Source organism: Cinclus cinclus, chromosome 4 (assembly GCF_963662255.1).
Source record: "Cinclus cinclus chromosome 4, bCinCin1.1, whole genome shotgun sequence".
Classification (NCBI taxonomy): domain Eukaryota; kingdom Metazoa; phylum Chordata; class Aves; order Passeriformes; family Cinclidae; genus Cinclus; species Cinclus cinclus.
Window position 1 is genome coordinate 43,715,198 of NC_085049.1, and position 19,014 is coordinate 43,734,211.

Genomic DNA, 19,014 nt, shown 5'->3' on the forward strand with positions numbered 1-19,014 from the left:
TATAGCGATGGAAATAATGCTTAACAAGAACTTGGCCTTTATGACTTTTAAGTTGCTCTTAAGTATCTTTGTTTGATACTCATTTGGCTTGGAACCAATTCAATTGCAGCAGTTGTGGTACAAATATCATAGCATCTTTTATCCAAATCTATTTTTAATACCACTCCTTCAATCCACACTGAATGGAGAGACCAATCGTTCAAGTTAAATTCCAGATGTCATGGCAAAAATTTGTATTGAAACATTACTTCAATGCCAATCTACTGCAAGCTGAAAATGGAGATTATACACAGACTTTCAGAATTTATCCACTGAAAAGGAGAGAAGGAATAAAGACTCATAAAAGGTGAAAACTTGTATATCAGTGCTTCATTTGCAGTCCAATCCTCCTGTTTCATTACCCATTTCTTTCCCACATTTATCCCACAGGTTGGCTGAGGCAGTTTAGGAAATGATGATCACTAAAACACTACTGTCATCAAGATATGCATTTCTGCCTTCTTACCAGAGGCTACTACATATGAACCCTGAAACATATGATATAAACTGTTACTCATCCACTTCAGAGCTAACCAGATTCAATAATGTTTCAGGGAAGGCTTTTTTACTCAAATCAGCTCACTACGTGCCATGGTATTTCTGGAGCACTTGTATTGGCTTGGGTTCAGCCTCTGCTGTGGAGCTGTAAATTCCAGTGAAGGATTAAGAATGCACAACTGAGGGACAAATGATAAATTATTATATGCTAAACTAGAACTTCTGTCTTTGAGCTGAATGCATGACAACCTCAAATGAAAGCAAACTATCCACAAACTGCAACCTCTGAGAAACAGAATAATTTGATAATTTTTCTGACAGTGATCAAAGTATTTGTTTTCCAGAAGCTGTACTATTTAAGTAATAGCATTTGTGAATTTTATGCAACAATTTTGCACAAGTTTCTATTGATTTATCTACACATAAATGTTTCATGTGTCTTGGCTCAGACAAAATATGCTGCTGTACTTAGGCAAGACAATTACAAACTGTTCAATGCCAAGCTTTGCTTTAGGCAATAAACTTCAGAACTACAATTCATAAAGAAATATTTAGACTTTACTGGCTGTAGAATATTTTGCACAGAAACAAAATTTAGAATATCAACAGTACAAACCTGATGCTTTATGAGGAACTGTTCCAAGCAGGGGGATATTTATAGTTGGATCAGCCATTATGCCTTTATCCAAAGAGTGCAAAGACAGGAATTCATAGTAGTATTCGGCCTATGACAAAATAAATAAAAAAATCTATATTTATTTTAATTGTACCCACAGAAGCAAACTACTGAGCACATAAACTATAGCAGAAAAATACTATACTTTCCATTATGCCATTCACTGGATTAGTTTCTATAATTTCCCTGAGTGCTTCTTCATCTAAACATAATTTTAATATATTTTCCTCTTATTTCATAGATTGCAAGTGACCATACGTAATCAGGATGCAGCATATCAGGAAGGGAAACAGCATGTGTATAGTGAACAAATGTTATACAGAGAAAACATTTTTTACAACCCACACCATTCATCTGGCAGACAACAAAAATATTGGAACACTAACTCATTCTTAAAGCTGAATTTTTGGGCAGAATCCTCCTGGAATTGACTGGTGAGCCTGGATGGCCTGACTGTCTGCAGTGTGGCTGTACGCACCATGTGCACCTTAGCCAGTCACTAGAGGCTTCCATAACTGTCAATAGCACAACTGGTGTGTTGGTGTAGCTGGTGTGCAGAGCAAGTGGAAATGAAATTTTATGTTGAATTGTGGCATCTCATCTACCATGAAGCATACAAGGGATTACAGTTAATTCTATCTGCTGGTCTCAGGTAAGTGCTTGAGACGTTAGCATGGGCACTGCAAAAATGTGTTTCCATCTGCTCACTGACAGTAGGCAGTACTGTTCTGTCTACCTTTTAGATAAAACAGTGCAGCAAAGGGAGATTAAAGCCAAAATTTGGGCTGATAAATGATAGATAGTTTATGTCTATAAGATGACCTTCCATGTCCTCAGCCAGAACAAGGTCCTTTTTCTCCTGTAATATCCTGGTTCCCTAGTACAAGAAGGACATGGACTTGGTGGAGTGAGGCCAGTCCAGGGCCACAAAGATGATCAAGGGACTGGAGTGTCTGATGTACAGGGAGAGACTAAGAGAGCTGGGAGTATTCAGCCTGGAGAAGGCTGATGGGGGATCTAATCAATGAGTGTAAATAGCTGACGGGGGATGTAAAGAAGATGGACCCAGGCTCTGCTTGGTGGCGACAAGTGACAGGACAGTAGGCAATAGGCACAATACAGAACACTCTCTTAGAAACTGAGAAAACACTGTTTTAATGTGTGAGTGACACTGCTTTAACAGAGGGATGACTATAGCATCTTGAGGTCAGACTGTCTGGTCTCAGACACCTCATCCCTTCTGTGATTCTGTTCTCTGCTAACTTGAGCACAAGCCCTAGCAGGGTGTGCAAGACCATCTTGCTTTAACTCCTGACGACACCAGAAAAGTACTCATGACCTGGGTAGAAAGGTTGTTATGAAATTCCTGATCAGCCCTGGCAGTACATCCACTTGGTCTGTAGGGACAGCAAGGAGATCCCATAACAGAGAGGAGACAGCATGAGGGACTACACTCTACATGGACAATCTTCAGAGGGTGTTGCGTAGGCACAGAGACCTCAGAGGAGGACTTGCAAAACAATAGGGCAGGAAACAATGAAAGGTTTTAACTGGGGGTTAAACACATGGAGTAAATGTGTGAGGGAGAAAGCACATGGAGAGAAGCAGTAAAACCAGAGATGAGAAATAGAGTCTGGGGTAACGTTCAAAATGCTGCTTTTAATTAAAGACTCTTATTTTCCAGTACAATATACCATGCCAAAATATGAAAACAAGCCGTAAAGTCAGATTGTGAACATTTTTGTTTTCAAATAAAACTTTGTTTCAGAAAAATAATTATATGTCTCCACACATCTATAGAACAGTGCAGTAAGTGAGTCAAGGCTCCACTGTCTGTTTCTCATTGGTTAGCTTTGATGTTTGGCTGTATCTAAACCAGGTCATAATGAGTTATGACCTGGGATATTAAAACATTATGTTCATACTATTCTAGTAAACAACAACTGGTAACTAGACTAAATAGCTCCACTCCCGTATTTCCACTCCAGACACACTGCTGTAGAAGGTCAGCTTCTGAGCCAGATTCCCAATCTGTAGGAAAAGGAGTGGAATCTCATTTTCTAGAGCAAGTTTTCTAGAGCCTAAGGGTAAAGACAAAAAGAAACCTCCTCGTGGAAAAAGGGACCCATTGCTGCATGAGCCACTATACCCACTGCTGCTCAAGGAAGTAACTCCTCTAAGCAGAGTAGAGGCGTAGCAGCAGTTAGTGCCTGAGGCAGGAGTATGTTCTGATGGCATGTTAAAAAGATGGGGAGATTTATTGCACAAGCAACAGGCTGCTCAGAAGGAAAGCCACATATTGCACTGGAGAGAGATAACTGCTCTCACCATTTCTCTGCAAAGGTTTGTGCATCTGCTGAGTTGACAGAAACTGAAATGATAGTATCTAAGAGCTGTAACATCTCAGGTAGATCCAACTAGCATAACTTCAAAGGCATGTGCTGCAGAGTATGTTTGCAAATCGTGTGTGCTGGATTGAGTTGGTTAAATTTTGACATAAAGGTTATATACAAAAATTCCAGTCTAAAGAGGCTGCACAGTAAAGCAGAGTAATTTAACTCCTCACATCTGTGAATCTAAAACATGATTTGACTGCCATAAATCCTATCTATTTGGAAAAAATCTATCTTGACACAAAACCCGAAATCAAGTCTCTGGTATTCTCCTGCTGTAATTGGAGTTGATTGCCAATTAACTTGCATTAATCATCATGACTGAAAAGCAAACAACATGCACTCAGCAAATATTTACCATGCTCCAGCCTACCATGAAATTTAGTGATGATGGTTAATTGAAGATATAGGTCTGTGCAATAAAAATATTGTCTAGTGACTACCATTATTTATGCTATAAGTAGTCATTATGAATGACCTGGTTGTGAAATTGAAATTTGCTTGGATATTGTTGGTAGATAAAGGGAAAAAAAATCATAATCTGTAATCTCTTTTCCATTATAAATGCACTCTCATGTTTATTGTTTTTTGTTTTCTTTTTTAAAGCCAGCCTGTGAACTCTCTGGTATGTGAAGGTCTAAATTTGGTAGTGAAGGAGGAATCTTAGAGGAACAGTGTTGTTAGAAGTGGTGAAGGAAATGGGGTTTTCATGAAATTGCTGATCACTGACAACTGCACACTTTGCATGGACAAAGGACTTTTGACTTGACTTCAGGAAGCACCCGAGGAAGAGTATGTTTTACTTCTGTGGAAAATCTTTGTTTGAGATCCTCAGAAACTTAGGCAAGGACTCCTGCAAACCTTGTCTGAACAGTCTGGGGAGTTGGTGCTTTCAGGCAGCAGGTAGTCCCAAGCAGCTGCCCTTTAACAGTTCCCCATGTGGGTAAAGCCCTCAGCAGAGAGGGGAAATTTCACTTTAGGCAAATAATTCCTTGGTCAGGATTAACTTTTATGGACATTGAATGGCTGTTTTCTATAAATCAGAGGAATTTAAAAGGGTATAAAAATAATGAAGCCCTCTAACAAGTATTGTAGCAAACATCTGTCGCCAGTTTGGTTTAAATGATATACAGTTAAAATTCCTACAGATCTCCCTTGCTTGGTTCAAGATATATTGCATTAAAGCTCTCTTATCATTCAGATGCCATGTTGTTTCTGCCTGTTTTTTCTTTCATGTTTAATCAAACAATTCATGATAATATACTCTATGTTTCCTTCATTTTACATGATACTCATGGAAATGTAGTACATAAGGCAGAGTAGCTTAAATTGTTGTATGTCATGGTTCAGTAACCTAATGAAATCTGCACCCTTTCTAATTAAGAGGCAAATGTATGTTAGCTTTGGAAGTAGATGTAAGAAATTAACTACATTTTCTTCTCATTATTTTAAAGAGATCAATGCTGATTTTTCTGTTACCAATTAAATGACAAATATATCTTAATGCCAATTTTCTATATTTAAAGAAAGAAACACATCAAAGAAGTTCCTTTTTATCCCAGATCCACGAATATTTCTGGCTATGCACTCACTGCAAGATTCTACCCTGTGTTATCCACAGCAGATGCTCACAGCTGCATATGCCATAAATAAAGTCACAAAGTGAGACAGTGTATGTGTTTGTTAGGTGTTTACAGCATGGACCATTGCTTCTCCAAGATATTAACTGCATTAGGTCAGAGAAGTGGGTCTGTGTTCCAAGATGAAGCGTGAAGCAAAGTGAGATGAATTCCAACAAAGATTATCTGTACTACACATACCAGGCTATCGAAAGAGTCTGGCCAGAGTAGGAATATGTACATATATGTGAACATTTTGTTACTGCAGTGCAGTCTAGACACTGCTGTAATAAGCAACATAACGGGGCTTCCTTAGACAAGCAGACAATAAAGTGCCTGCCTACAGACTGCCTATTTTTGTGCTAGGGACAGAACCCATTAATTGGTCCTGTCACAGAGTGGGTAAACCATTTTTCACACTTCAGCGTAACACTCAGAAGCTTGCTGTCAGCCTCAAGAGGTAGACCTAAAATGGGAGGTATGCTCAACAGCATGAAGCAATACTGAAACCTGCTCTGAGAAAATCAGTTTGCACAGAAGACAGGATAACCTGTCTTCCAGTATCAGCTGCTAAGGGTATGGGAATAGACTGAAACAGCAGGGATGAAAAAACAGAGATGCACACAAAAGGAGGAATGGAGATATTTGGTGTTTCAAAGAAATAAAAAAAAAAAAAAAGGACACAAACCAGAACTCAGAGAAATGGGCAATCTCAAAGAAAAATATATTATGTGACAGTAATAATTAGACAATGCTGTGGTGAAATGCTCACAAATCTGTAGAGCCTCTTCTATGCCTGCTTTCTTCACATTAAGAAAGTCGTGGCAGACTGAAGAAAATCCATGAACAAGAAGGAAGACTTTTTAACAATGGAGTGCATCCCTGCATGAAACTTTCAACAATAACTACTTGTGGTTTTAATGGTTTTAGAAGAATGGTATAAAACTCTCTGATTTTGCCAATGGAATATGACTAACTGGTGCTTAATGTCTCCTGTGGCATTCAGCTGTGGATGGCAGATCAGGTCCTCCAACAGAATGATTTATGAAATTGGGAAAATGAGATTTATTGTTTGCTTTTAAAAGAAGCCTCAGATTTTAAAAGGTGACATTACAGGCTTCCAAGAATGCTTTGCACTGGGGAGATGGACTGAAATATTTGCAGAATACATCAGCTTTTCCTCCAAATAATGAGAAAATAATTTCTATAAAGATAAGTAATATGGAAAAATCACTGTCAAGAAGCTTAGTGAAGTCACAACATAATAGATTTAGATTATATTTAACATTGTTTTTGGAAGTTGTCTGCTCTTTGGGAGACATGGGAAACAGAGCAGCTACTCAGTAATTTTGAGCAAATATTTTCTCTCACCAGACCCTGAGCTCTGAAAGCACCCCAGGATTTGAAGCAGTCATTTGAAACCAATCTCAGACTGGAAGCTGAAGGGCTTGGTAGAAAGACTGGGGTTTGAGAGGAACAGAGGTAAAAAAGAAAAATTCAAGTATTCTAGCAGAGCATTAACTCTGAAAGTCATCATCATGCTGAAAAAGAAGGCTTCTGAGACAGAGGCACAAATAAAAGCCTAGCACACATTCCTGTCCATCATTGGCCTGCTAATGACCATATGGTTTTGGTTTAGATCAGAGGCAACCCCTTGATGCAGCAGGTACCTGCAATGGGGACAGTGGAGCCGTTCCACCAGGCTAGAGCCTTGGAGAGCAGCATTGTGCAAACAGAGGCACAGCAACCTCCAGGTTAAGTACTAGCTCATGGAGACAAAGGCATGTGACATGCACAGTTTTTGTAAAACAGTCACAACAAATTTACAACTCCTCAGCAACAGAAGTCTGGGAGTTTTTCACTTTTCTATCTTGTTTATTTGGAAACAAAGTAAGCAAAATAGACCAACTTCCCATATTTAGACCTTTTTATGTTTGACACATTTTCTGTAATGCGTTTTAGTACACCTTCACTAGGGTTACTTTTGAAAAAAAAAAATTAAGCTGAAATAAGACAAATTCACTAAGGCTTTGACAAATATGCACAGTTGAAAATCACATCTTGAAAATTTCTACCAAGGAATGATATTTCCCTGCATGAACCACACGAGCTGGTGCACGAGCTTTCTTTGTTTTCTCTTGTGTCTTGCAGATGAAAATTAGATAATTCTGCTTTGGGGAAGGGGAGAGAAGCAAACAGTATACCAAAAAGAGAAATATCATTAAGAGCTGAGATTTAAAGTAAGTAAAAGACACACAAGCCTTTGCTATCTTTGAATCTTCAACAAAACATATTGCTCTGGTATCCTGAATTTGAAAAAGGTATTCTGAAAAGCTAGTTGTTGTTCCAGCACAGCAAGTGCTAATGCATCCCTTGTTCTCCCAGGAGAAGATTAGTGCTCTCTCTGGTGGACATTTCATGATCACAGATGTTCAAAATACCCATATCACAAAACTAATAAAAAAGAAGAAAATTATTACTTCTCTTGGAGAAAAAAAAATTACAAAATACTGTCTCATCGGGTTATTTCCTAAGAAAACAAATTTTGTGGGTCTGCCACTGCCACCTGCAACACTTCTATGTGGATCTGTCTACACTGAGAAAAACCCACAGGGTTATTTTCTCCCCCTCACAGCTTGAAAAGTAAGTGAATAGCTTGATTGGCTGATCCTGGGAGGGCATCCTTAGATTACAGTCTGTTTACAGTTTCAGGCTTTGGATAGATTTATTGATAATTAATTATTACCCTGAATAGTCTTCACAGAGAACCTAAAATAGTTTAAATAAAACCTTTATGATTAGAGAAATTATTGCACTAGCAAATATTTAGGTTAGTTATGATGGGGATCTGAACAGACACTATATTTAGTTAACCAGAATAGTTCTAAAAGCTCAAATGTAAACCTCAGAGATGGTGGCTCATCTGATGTGATGAGGGAAAGACCACAGATGAAGAATAAGCTAATCCACTTCTTGAATGGTAGTAAACATGGATAATGCATACAGATGCATTTTGGCCACGCTTCAAACTTCCAACCCTTTGTTCTTAAGCCTCACAGAATAGCTTTGAAGTTGAGGATAAAGCTCCTCTAGCACACCATTACCAAAGAACCACCTCCTGATTATGATCTCATGAAAGTGTAATCAATTACTTACACAAATTTAAAGCGTGGCAAACAGCAAAGGTCACATAATTGGCCTTTATTGAGTCCATGTGTTTCAATCCTGACTTTAACTGGCACTCCTGTATAATAAATATAAATACCTCTCTTCAAAACGTAAGCAGTGAACTTTCTCAAAAGTTATGAAATCTCATAGCAGCTTATGTCAGACTGGAGTCCTCCAAAGGTTTCAAAGAGGGACACCTCCACTTTTGTGTAGCAGTGTGACAGAAAGTTTGCAGCACCTCTGACTGAGAGTTTCTTTATTTGTTGTTCAACAGATACTGGTCTTCAGCCTTATTTTACAGGAAGACGAGTGTTTAAAATTCAAAAAGTTGCAAAAATTCAACTCCCTCCTGACTAGTCATTAGGAAGGACTTCCTTAACACTGCTCTACTTTAATACCTACTGCATGGATTTTCAAATTCCTTTTTTTGTGAAAATTCAGAGTAATTTTTTTCTTGTTTCACAGGCTGTCATTGATCAAAGCTAATTCTTTCTAGATACTACTGTGAAAGAAGAACTAAGTTCATTACTAAGAGTTTGCTAAGTGTATCTGAAAAGGAACTTATATGCTTGCTGTTGTACCTAAAATCACGCTGATTTTTCTATTGAATGAAGACTCTGATAAGTGGATATATATTGCTGTCATATTTCCATGTACTGTAGAGCCCTCCACATAGTTCTGTCCTCTATAATTATACCCTTAATTATTCAAAGCAAGATGGACTTCTCTTCAGAGTAAAGCAAGGAGGTATAATCCTATCCCCAGTTTCTGATGGGAAACTGGATGTTCTACAAACAGCTTTTCTGTCTTCTGGACTGTTTCCATAGGCAGGGTCAGCACAGCTTCATCCCTGGGTTACAGTATCAGCCTCACAAGTCCAGTCTTTAGAGCTAAGTCCAGTGTATTTCCCAGTATTTAAATGAAGGAACTTGTTTAAAAATAGCTCACCCTTGACTTCTATACACACAAATCAAAGGGCAGAGACCAGCACATGCAGAAAAAAGTTCAGCCCAGCTAAAATCTGATATACCTGCTGTCTTGAACCACCTTTCTTTCCCTCCCTGGGTGCAGGTGGGGTCTATCTGCAGCATAGGCATCTTCACAAAGCCTGGACTCTGCTGACTTGCACAGGATCAAGCTGACCTGCCAGATAAAACTTTTAAACACACTTTTCCTATATAAGTCCTAATAAGTCCTATTAGGGAAGGCAGGAAGCTTATTTTATGAAAGCTGCATCCTTCAGTTGTGTTTTTTTTAAATTCTGGATAATGTGACCTATGCTGTGTCAGTCAAAATCCTGACAGGGAGGGCCAGCAGCTGAAAGTTCCCCAGAAGAATCTTTTTCAGTGACCTTAACCTCATATTTATTAGAGAAAAAGCAAAGAGGGACAGCAGCCCCAGAAATGAATGTGTGGGCCTCCCCAAGCCCGAATTTACCTCTGATGAAAAACGAACAAGATCTAATGACAGCAGAAGTCTGCACTCTGCTGTAAGACAACTGTCCCATTTGGGATTCAAGGGTTTTGCTAAGATCAGAAATGCAATTTATTCCTTGATGAATATCTATGGTAAATCTTGTCTGCTCTTGCAGACTGAGACCAAATTGTCCTTTTTGTCACTCAATGCATTCCAGATATGTTGTCAATCCCTAGTTTCTGCTGGAGTTGTAGGCTGCTGGCGATTTCCCCAAACACCCCAAACCAGCCTTGACAAATGAAGTGGATAGTACTGGACTGAGTGGGGTCCTCAGTACTTTCAGGAAGAAAAAAAATGCAGGAGGGGAACAATGTCCCACACCACAAAACCTTGCTGAGAGGTCATGTCTGCTCTCTACAGCACAACAGGGCACAGAAAAGGCTGAAGAACCTCAGTATGATCCATCACCTACTCTAAATCAGGAAGGGGGAGAGACCTCACTGCACTTCAGTCTTTGCAGTCAGGGACAGGAACACATATACAAACTTAGAGACAGAAGTTTCTGCTGAAGTTGTTGAGTTTGGGAAGAGGGGGAAAAGCAAGAGATTCTACAAAAATTTGCAGAGATTGTGAGCTTTACCCCCAGGTCACCCCTCCTCCTGACCAGAAACCCTCAGATTCCTTGTCCTTTAAAGTATTTCCTAATTAATATAATTTAATGAATTTATACTGTTTGATTGTAATTTACAAGATGAGAAAGCCCCTACTTTTGGATTAATAAAGGTATTATATAAATATGATATACATGTAAAAATGTTTTGCATCTTCTAATTCTAGTGTCAGGTGAATCATAGAATGAAAGCAACAGTGGCATAATGATATTATAAAAATTATGAAGCTTACTTTACTGTGCATATTTGGTAATACAACTAAAAAGGGGCTATTGACTAAGCAGGATATTCACACTGATACAATTCAAATGTGAGCGCAGTCAGTGGGTGGGATAAGGTGCAGACGTTTTCCCATCAAAGGAAAGTTACAGCTACATCAAGTAAAAATGTGAAACCCATGGCTCTTGATGTGATGAAGGCTTCTAATTTTTGCCTTTAAGGATCAGTATGAGCTGCTCCACCCTGTATCTAATACCAACACATCACAGGTCTGATCAGAGGGAATCAACATGTTGGGTTACAAGCTTTCAGCTTCCCACCCTTGCCAATACAGAAACCAGATCATGCCTGTGCAACATAAATAGAGGTTCTTGTGCAAAACTTGAAGGAAGGAGGTAAGAAAGAAAAGCCAGCACAAACAAACAAAAAACAAACCAAAAACATAATTCAAGGTAACTGCCAGCATGCTCTGCTGGCAAATTAATTCCCAGCTCTTAATATGTCTATACATATCTATTGCTCATGATTACAGACCCAGATAACTGTATTTTGCCTTTTCTTCCTCCCTTCCTGTGTGCTATGCTGTGCAACCTGCCTGTTCTCCCTGACAGTCTCCAGAATATCGCAGCCACATAGCTGCTTGCAGAAACTGTATGTATCTGTGGCTTCACAACGGGAAAATAAAAATTTGTTTCAACCTGGTTACTCAAATAGACTCTGTTTAAACAGCTCGATTTATTTCCCAAAACCTCTGCAACTGGCTAAAGCTCAAACTTGGCAAAATGAGACCAGTGTTGGCGGCAGTTTAAAAGCAACAGGTTGAAGTTGGTACTTGTACTCCTTACTGAAGATGTTCAGTGGACTTGATTATTTGCCTGCGAGGTTTTAAGTCTCAGATTCCCATTGGCTATACCACTATTCACACATTTGCAAGCTGAGCGCAAGTAGAAAATGTCACAGGGAGGGTTTAACTTCTGCTCATCAGCAAGTTGTGATTTGTCCGTATCTTCCATGTGTTCTGAGGAAAAACTAGGTTCATAATCACAATACAGAAAGCTCTGTTCTCAAGATGGTCCAAGAGCCTGTCCTCTGCTTCTCTGGACAGCTGTCATTGCAAAGGCTGGCTCTCTGACTCTCGCTGCTGGTTTCATGCTTCAGTGTTCTGAGCCAGTGACAGATCTTCTCTTTAGGGGGCTGCTGTTTGGGGAGTTTATTTTGCCTGGTGGTGGGCCAAAACCTGAGGTTGGGGGATTGCCAGGATAGATGTCAGGCATATTTATTTCCTCTAGGATCAGCTGGGTTTAGCTAGCTTTTTATCCAGACAAAGGGACAACTTCAGAGGATTTTATCCAGGCAGATTTTGGGTTGCTGCCTCACTGTGAGTATGGCCTCTGAGGTGGGCCACCAGCAACTGCTCTCCAGCTGGAGCAATGCACTTTGCTTACTTAAGTGCCACTTGCTCACTTCTGTAGTTGGTGGGAGGCAGTGCTGAAGGCCTGGGCTGCATCAGGCACAGCCCTGCCAGCCAGTCCAGGTGGGTATTGCATTTCCACCTGGAAATTCATCTAGGCTGCAGTTTGATGCAGTGAAGAGCTTGGCCACAAAGAAACCATCAAAAGACAAACAAGCGAACAAAAGTCTCCCAGCAAAACAAAAAAAAAATCCAACATGGTAAAAGAGACTAGTACAAGTAAAGTAGAATCTTTCATGGTGGAATTTGTACAGAAAAAGGCAAATAAAAGAACAAACTCTAACAAGCCAAGTGTAATCCCACAGGAAAACAAAAAACAAGAGGAATTGAGATGCATTTTCTTGAAAGCTTTAAAAATAATAATCAGGAACTCATTGTTCTGAGCTAAGGTATTCAGCTCTTGAAATTCTGTTAAACGTGATGCAAATATCTACTACATATCAGTTTTGAAAACTCTGGGGCACACCGTATTCCTCACATACCTGCATGCCCTAGGAAGAGTGTGGTTTCTTACATTTGTTTTGTATGTACATGATCCACCACTTGGCTAGAACCAATTCAATAATAGTTGTAGCTACCCCCCAAAAAAGCTCTTTGGAAAGTGTGAAAGCGAGAGAATATGTTAGATATGTGAAAAATTCTTCCTGCTAGTTCAGTTAGTTCTCATTTTTTTTGTTCTTTCTCTACAGCACTACTTGTTAATGGTATTAACTTTAGACCAGAACATAGGGCTAAGAACATACCTGTGAAACTGTCTGTAAAAAGAAGTGATGTTGCCAGAAAACATTTGCACTTCCACAAACAGGAAAGCAACACAGAGGAAAGCAACGCAAGAGGAAAGCCTGGATTTTCTATTTCAGAAAATTGCTAGTAACACAGGGAGTGAAATCTATACATTTTCACAAAATATAGTCTTGAAGCTTGGGGTGTCCTTGTTAGTTTCAATGCTTTTCAACAGTTATGTTGTACATTGTAGCCATTACTGTAGAAGTAGTGAAAATATTTTATGACTTTAGCTTTTTTTGGTTAAAAATGGATTATTTATAGAAATGATAAACAATGAAAATCTTGAAGAACTGCTTACTTAACACAGGTTTACTCTGCTGTGTAAAAAGAATAACTGTGCAGTTTACACATATGCCATGTAAATTACTATGGAAACCAGATGCAGCTTACACTACAAGGTGCCTTGTAACTCATCTTTGCTGAGCAATAAATTCCCCCCTTTTCTTATTGGCAAAACTTTGAGAAACTTTACTGCTGTTTTCTATCAGCAGATAGAACAGATGGCTGGCACATGCCTGCTTTACTAAGAAAGTGGGATCTCTACAGCATTACTTTGATCCCTGGTGGCATGTCTACAACACTGAGATGCAAAATACCACAGCTGAGCAGAATCTAAATATTAAAGGTTTGGAGCTGTGCTCTTGATATAAGAAACCCCGGTCTAAAAATCATGCTCACAGTATGTAAACATCTTCACATTCCACATGGAAATTTTGGTACAGAGGTCAGAAAACAAAGTATTTCCCTGGTTTGGTGACATGAAAGTGCAGTGAAGATATCACTGGAAATCACAAGAGTGTGAGTTTATGCAATTACCTTGACCAAACTTTGAGAAGAGATGTACTTTTAGTGGAAAAAATCCTCCTAAATTTTGCATAGTAGACATTTTTTAAGCTGAAAAGCATCATTGTAATGACTGGTTGCAAATAAGATGCTTACAAAAAATTCAGCAGTTTCTTTAAAGAAAAATTTCCTTTGAAGAATTAGGTTTAGAAATTCAGTACTTTTTGGTTTCTTTTAGTTTATCAGGGAAATAGCCATATTTGACTGGAGCACCTTATTGCACCACTGATTGATGGTCTCTTAGCTTTCCTCTGAGCAAGGAAACAGATCTTCTCCTAGCATACCTGGATATTGCATCTTATATTTATGGTCAGGCTACATCTCAGCAATATAAGAGAATTTCAGAGAACTCAACTGAGCTGTTCAGGGCTGATGGCGACATTGCTGAGATCAGCTAGCCTACAGGAGCTGTTAACTATACAGCATTTCTGACCTTCACTTTACAATATAGAAATGATGCTAAAAAATACACTGAGGACATGCATTCCCTCTTTCTCAGACATGGGTGTCTTTTTGATTTACGTGGTGTTATCAGTAACCCTTTGAGACTTATTTCAGATGTCACATCATGGCATGCACCAAGAGAGGAGCTATGGGATACTCATAACAGTGGGGAGGGGGAAGTGAGCTGCTACAATAATTCACCTGACCACAAATAGTTCTGAAAGGAGGAAAGCAGCCTGGGCAGGTTGCGGTCCAGACTGATTATTTCTGTGGATCAGATCAGAGAATGTCACACAACAAAAATTCCAACTTGCTTTTTGGTTTCTTTTTTCCACGTCCTTTCTATTAAATCCACCAGGCTGCTGCTCTGTCACTGAGCACTTGCTGTCTGGGAAACAATCAACTTTTTTTTTCTTTTAATATGATTCTCTCCCACCAATACTCTCCCAGATGTGAATTTAATTTTACAGCTGTCAGAGTTCCCACTGAAATTTAAAAAATACATATTGGGTTTTGTGGATATGGAGATTAAATACTTGTCATAAGTTCCTAGTACTGTTGAGATGATGTTATCAACAGAAATCTTTGGTAACTTACACTAGTGGACACGGTAAAATATGTTGCAGCATTAATCAGTGCTATAGGGTCTTACTGGGAAGATTTTTAGCTCAAACTTTCACAGAGGCCAAGATTCCTAAAAGCCATTGTATTTTCTTTTACAAAAACACATCCAGAATAAGAGCAAGAAGAACACCAGTGAGCTCTAGTGGTTAGATAGATGCATACTATATACTAGATATTATCATTGATTTTTGCTTTTTTAAGCCTTTCAATTCAAAGAACAATATTTCTAACTGTCAGTTTACACAGATTACATTTATTTTCTAAAGAGAACATAGTATCTGTAATGTTATACTTTAATTTATAGGTAGAAGCATAAAGTGCATAAAATCACAACAATCCTGTTTTGCAGTATTTTAACTTTCCTGTCACCCCTGGTTCACCCTGATTTCACTAGCAAACACCCTGTATATTCAGCACCATCAAACCCTCAAATTTTGGGTTTCCCCTTATATTTCTTAATAATTAATTAGAAGTAATGTACTAGGAATTGAAAGCAACTAAAGCTTTTCTTTGGTTATTGCTTTCTAGCAAAAATTATTTTGCTTATCAAAGAAAATCTTTTTCACATAAAATTTATTCAGGACACAAAGGCCACTATATCAGAAGCATAACACCTAAATGTAGTGAGTTTCAAGCACTTCTGTTTACATAGAATACAGATGTAATCCAGTCCTTAAAACAGGCCTTTCACAAGACTTTTTTGAGTTAGAATATTCAGCCACAAAAGACTGAGAAGCATTGCCACTCCCTGGGTTGGATTATTTACTCACCTCAAACTTGGATCATTGTTTATCCCAGGAACAGGTAGATGGGATTTACCCACAGGATATTTATACATGCTAAGGTGCCCTGCTGGGGATTCCAGGTGTGGTGGGTTGACCTTGTCTCTCTGCCAGACACTCATTCAGCTGCTCTCTCACTCCCCCATCTTCAGGGTTATCAGGACTAGGAACCATGTAATTCCATAGACAGGGTCTCTTGCACCTACTCGGGAGAAGCCTAATAGCTGTAGACCCAGAATGGGTCCAACTACTCCTAGAGGTGAGGCATATACTACTGAGAGTCCCCAAACCTTGGGTCCCAGAGAAACACCTTCAGATTTCAAGGGGGATGCAGGGTGAAGACGTCTATAAGACACAAGTCTCACAAAAGAAATATTTCAGTTTTACCAAATGAGAGGCAACAGTATGCTAGTTAATAGCTATTTTGCAGAAAGCAGTCTAGTACCCCAGCGTTTCAAATGCCTTTCTTTCTTCAAAAAGTACTAGTCTCCATTTTTTTCCTTCTTCCTCTTCTCTTCTCTTCTCTTCTCTTCTCTTCTCTTCTCTTCTCTTCTCTTCTCTTCTCTTCTCTTCTCTTCTCTTCTCTTCTCTTCTCTTCTCTTCTCTTCTCTTCTCTTCTCCTTCCTTCAACTTCTTGTTTTCCCTTCCCTGACTTACAAAATTCCCAGAAAAGCACAGAATAAAGGTAGCAAGTTTTTAGTGCTTCCCTGGATGTGTTAATGGAAACTTCTAAGAACATGTATGCTTAAAGCCAAAATAGAAGACTGGAAAAAACAGTAGAAGTGTACTCTTTTCTTCCACTCATAAAATATTGGAAATTCCGGAGAAACACAGAAATTTTTTAACCATTTAGGTATTTCACTTACTAATTATGCTTTGTCTAAGAGGAATTCAGTAATTCAGAACATAGGAGAAGGACTAATGAGTTAAATACCTTGCAGCTGCTCAGAAAGTATTTCATCCAGCAAGTTGCATCAAGCAGAACTTTTAAAAAATCATTTTCCTATACTGTCTTTAAGCCTTTGACTCTTCTCACTGAAATCCATGTTGGAACCACCTTTTCCTAATGACCTACCTGTAGGCAGCAAAGGGGGAAGAGGAGAGGAGAGCACAGGAAGGAAATACAAGAGGAGAGTGTTCAGACTAACATCTTGATCACCCATTGAAAGAAGAGTTTTATCAGCAGCAGCAACTGAAGCTGGAAGAGAAATGGAGCAGGAAATACAGCCGCAAAAGACAGTAATTATTTCTAGGTATTTAAATGCCAGCCCTTGGCGTACAAAGTTGTTTTCTTTGTAAAGGTTGATGGGAACGCCAAAGACCTAGAGCAAGTCACTTAGCCTTTGTGAGTAAGTTTTGTCTCTCCACATTCACCTTCCTTTTTGGAGGAGGGGGGGTAGCACTTCCTAAACCCGAAGGCTTTGCGAGGACAGCAGAAATTGCAAGGGTGTCAGACACCACCTTGAAGCCAAACAAGTCCTGCAGACAGAGTACTTTCAACCAACCAAAACCACAACCAAATTTGTGAAGCTGCAATTAGTGGAATTGCAATGCAATCAATGTTCACTATTTAAATGTAAATATTTTTTCGTCTCTACCAAGTTCTTTATTGTATAAAGTCAATGTTCAGCATTGTAAAAATGAAACTATTTTATCCAGGATTTTATACCACCATGTTTTTTCTGTATCCATGATAATGTACCCTAACAGGTTTCAGCTTTATGCAAATTCAACATATGTTGTCAGTGGGTCAAATCATACATATGTTTCTTCACAAAAATATGTCACAGATTCTTACATTTTCAACAAAAGGATCCAACAGGATTCAATAAACTGTCGATTTATGTGGTTTTGCAATTTAACTTGGTAAAATTAAGTCTACGGAAGAGAATTGTTATTTACCAGAACTACAAATTAAACCTGCACATTTAGCACATAGAGATCAATGAAGACCCTGTAGCGTGCGTCCATAAGCTAAAGAAAGTCGAAAGAAAACGCACCCAAGTAACTACCGTCCGGTACAAAATTTTACGGCAAGTACAGGCGACAGGGGCGTTCCTGGTGAGTTCTGTCTCACGCCTCACCAGCCTGCGGCTTCTCCGGCGCCCGAGCCGCCCGGCGCTCCCACGCACCTTACCCAAGACCTTCCCGACGCGTCTCGGACTCCCGCACCCAGGGCTGCCCCGGCACGCCTCGGAGAGGCTTTTCTCACCTATTCCAAGGCCGAAACACCTGCCCGAGTTTACAGAGCATCCCCCGCCCCTTGCCGCGGCCCCATCTCGGCACCTACCCGTCCCGTTGCCTGCCAAGTGAAGTTCATGGCGTGGATGCCGACGGGGATGGCGGGCATCCTCTGCTGGGCTTTCCTAAAGTCGTGGGTGAACGGGGCCATCTTCCCCTCGGACACGATCAGAATGTCCTCCTCGAAGCCTGCGGGAGGCAAAGGGGTGCGATGTGCGGCTGCCCCGCCGGGCCGGGCTCGGCTCCGTGCTCCCGCCGGGCGTTCTTACCGAGCAGCGGCCGCACTTACCGATGAGCACCCGCGCTTGCTGGCCGTCGATCCACAGGTAGAGGGTGTCGGGCTGGCGCGGCGCGGCCCGCAGGCTGCAGAGGCTGAGCGCACCGCAGAGCAGCGCGGCACAGCACAGCCGTCCCGCCGGGGCCATCTCCCGCACCGCCCGCCCGGGGCTCGCCGGCTCCGCCGCCGCTCCCTCCTTCCCTCCCTCCTTCCCTCCCTCCGCCGCGGGCCGGCCCCGGCGGGGAGGGCGGGCGGGAGCGCGGCGCTCGCACGGTCCTTCCCCCGGTCCTTCCCCCGCCGCGGAGGCTGCGGGTGGCCGCCCACTCCCGTAAGAGCAGAACCGGGACCGTGTCCCCCGGCCGTCCTGCCGCAGAGGAGCCGTGACGGGCGCGGTCGCCGCCCTGCCGCGCGTCCCGCCCCCCTCCCCGCGTTCACCCTCCCCGCAGGGGCACTCCGGCCGTCGAGGCGGCACCGCCACGGTCACAAATGGGTCGCTGGAGATACTTGTGTCTGCGTGAAGAAACAAAGTTCGTGCCTAGCCGTGCCCCTGGCACACGTGGGGTTTGAGTCGGGGATGGGGGGAGCGTCATCCAAACGGCAGGTGGGTGCGGCGTGGCCCTGGCTTCAGCGGGGACCCGCGAAGCCGGACAGGTCCGGCTCTCAAGCGAGCTATCAGCCGGACGGTGGCACAGGGACACCCTTCCCAGCGCCACGGAACGATGCAGAAAATGAGGCAATGTGTTAAGGGAAGAAAAGGCTTTAACCTTTTGTCCGAAGGTCTTGAGAACAGGTCTTGGAGACTGAAAAACACAGAAATGTTACCATTTACACAGAAGCTGGAACTGGC

General features: G+C 40.9%; 1 protein-coding gene across 1 annotated transcript in view; it reads right to left on the bottom strand.

Annotated features, from left to right (window-relative positions):
• The window catches only part of WIF1 (WNT inhibitory factor 1), a 35,678-nt gene extending 17,363 nt beyond the window's left edge, over nucleotides 1-18,315 (bottom strand). The window contains exons 1-3 of the mRNA XM_062491173.1: nucleotides 18,180-18,315; nucleotides 17,940-18,079; nucleotides 1,154-1,262 (exon numbers count right to left, since the gene is read on the bottom strand). Coding sequence (XP_062347157.1) covers nucleotides 1,154-1,262; nucleotides 17,940-18,079; nucleotides 18,180-18,315 — 385 coding nt within the window. The remainder of the gene's footprint in view (nucleotides 1-1,153; nucleotides 1,263-17,939; nucleotides 18,080-18,179) is intronic.
• Between the last annotated feature and the right edge of the window lie 699 nt (nucleotides 18,316-19,014).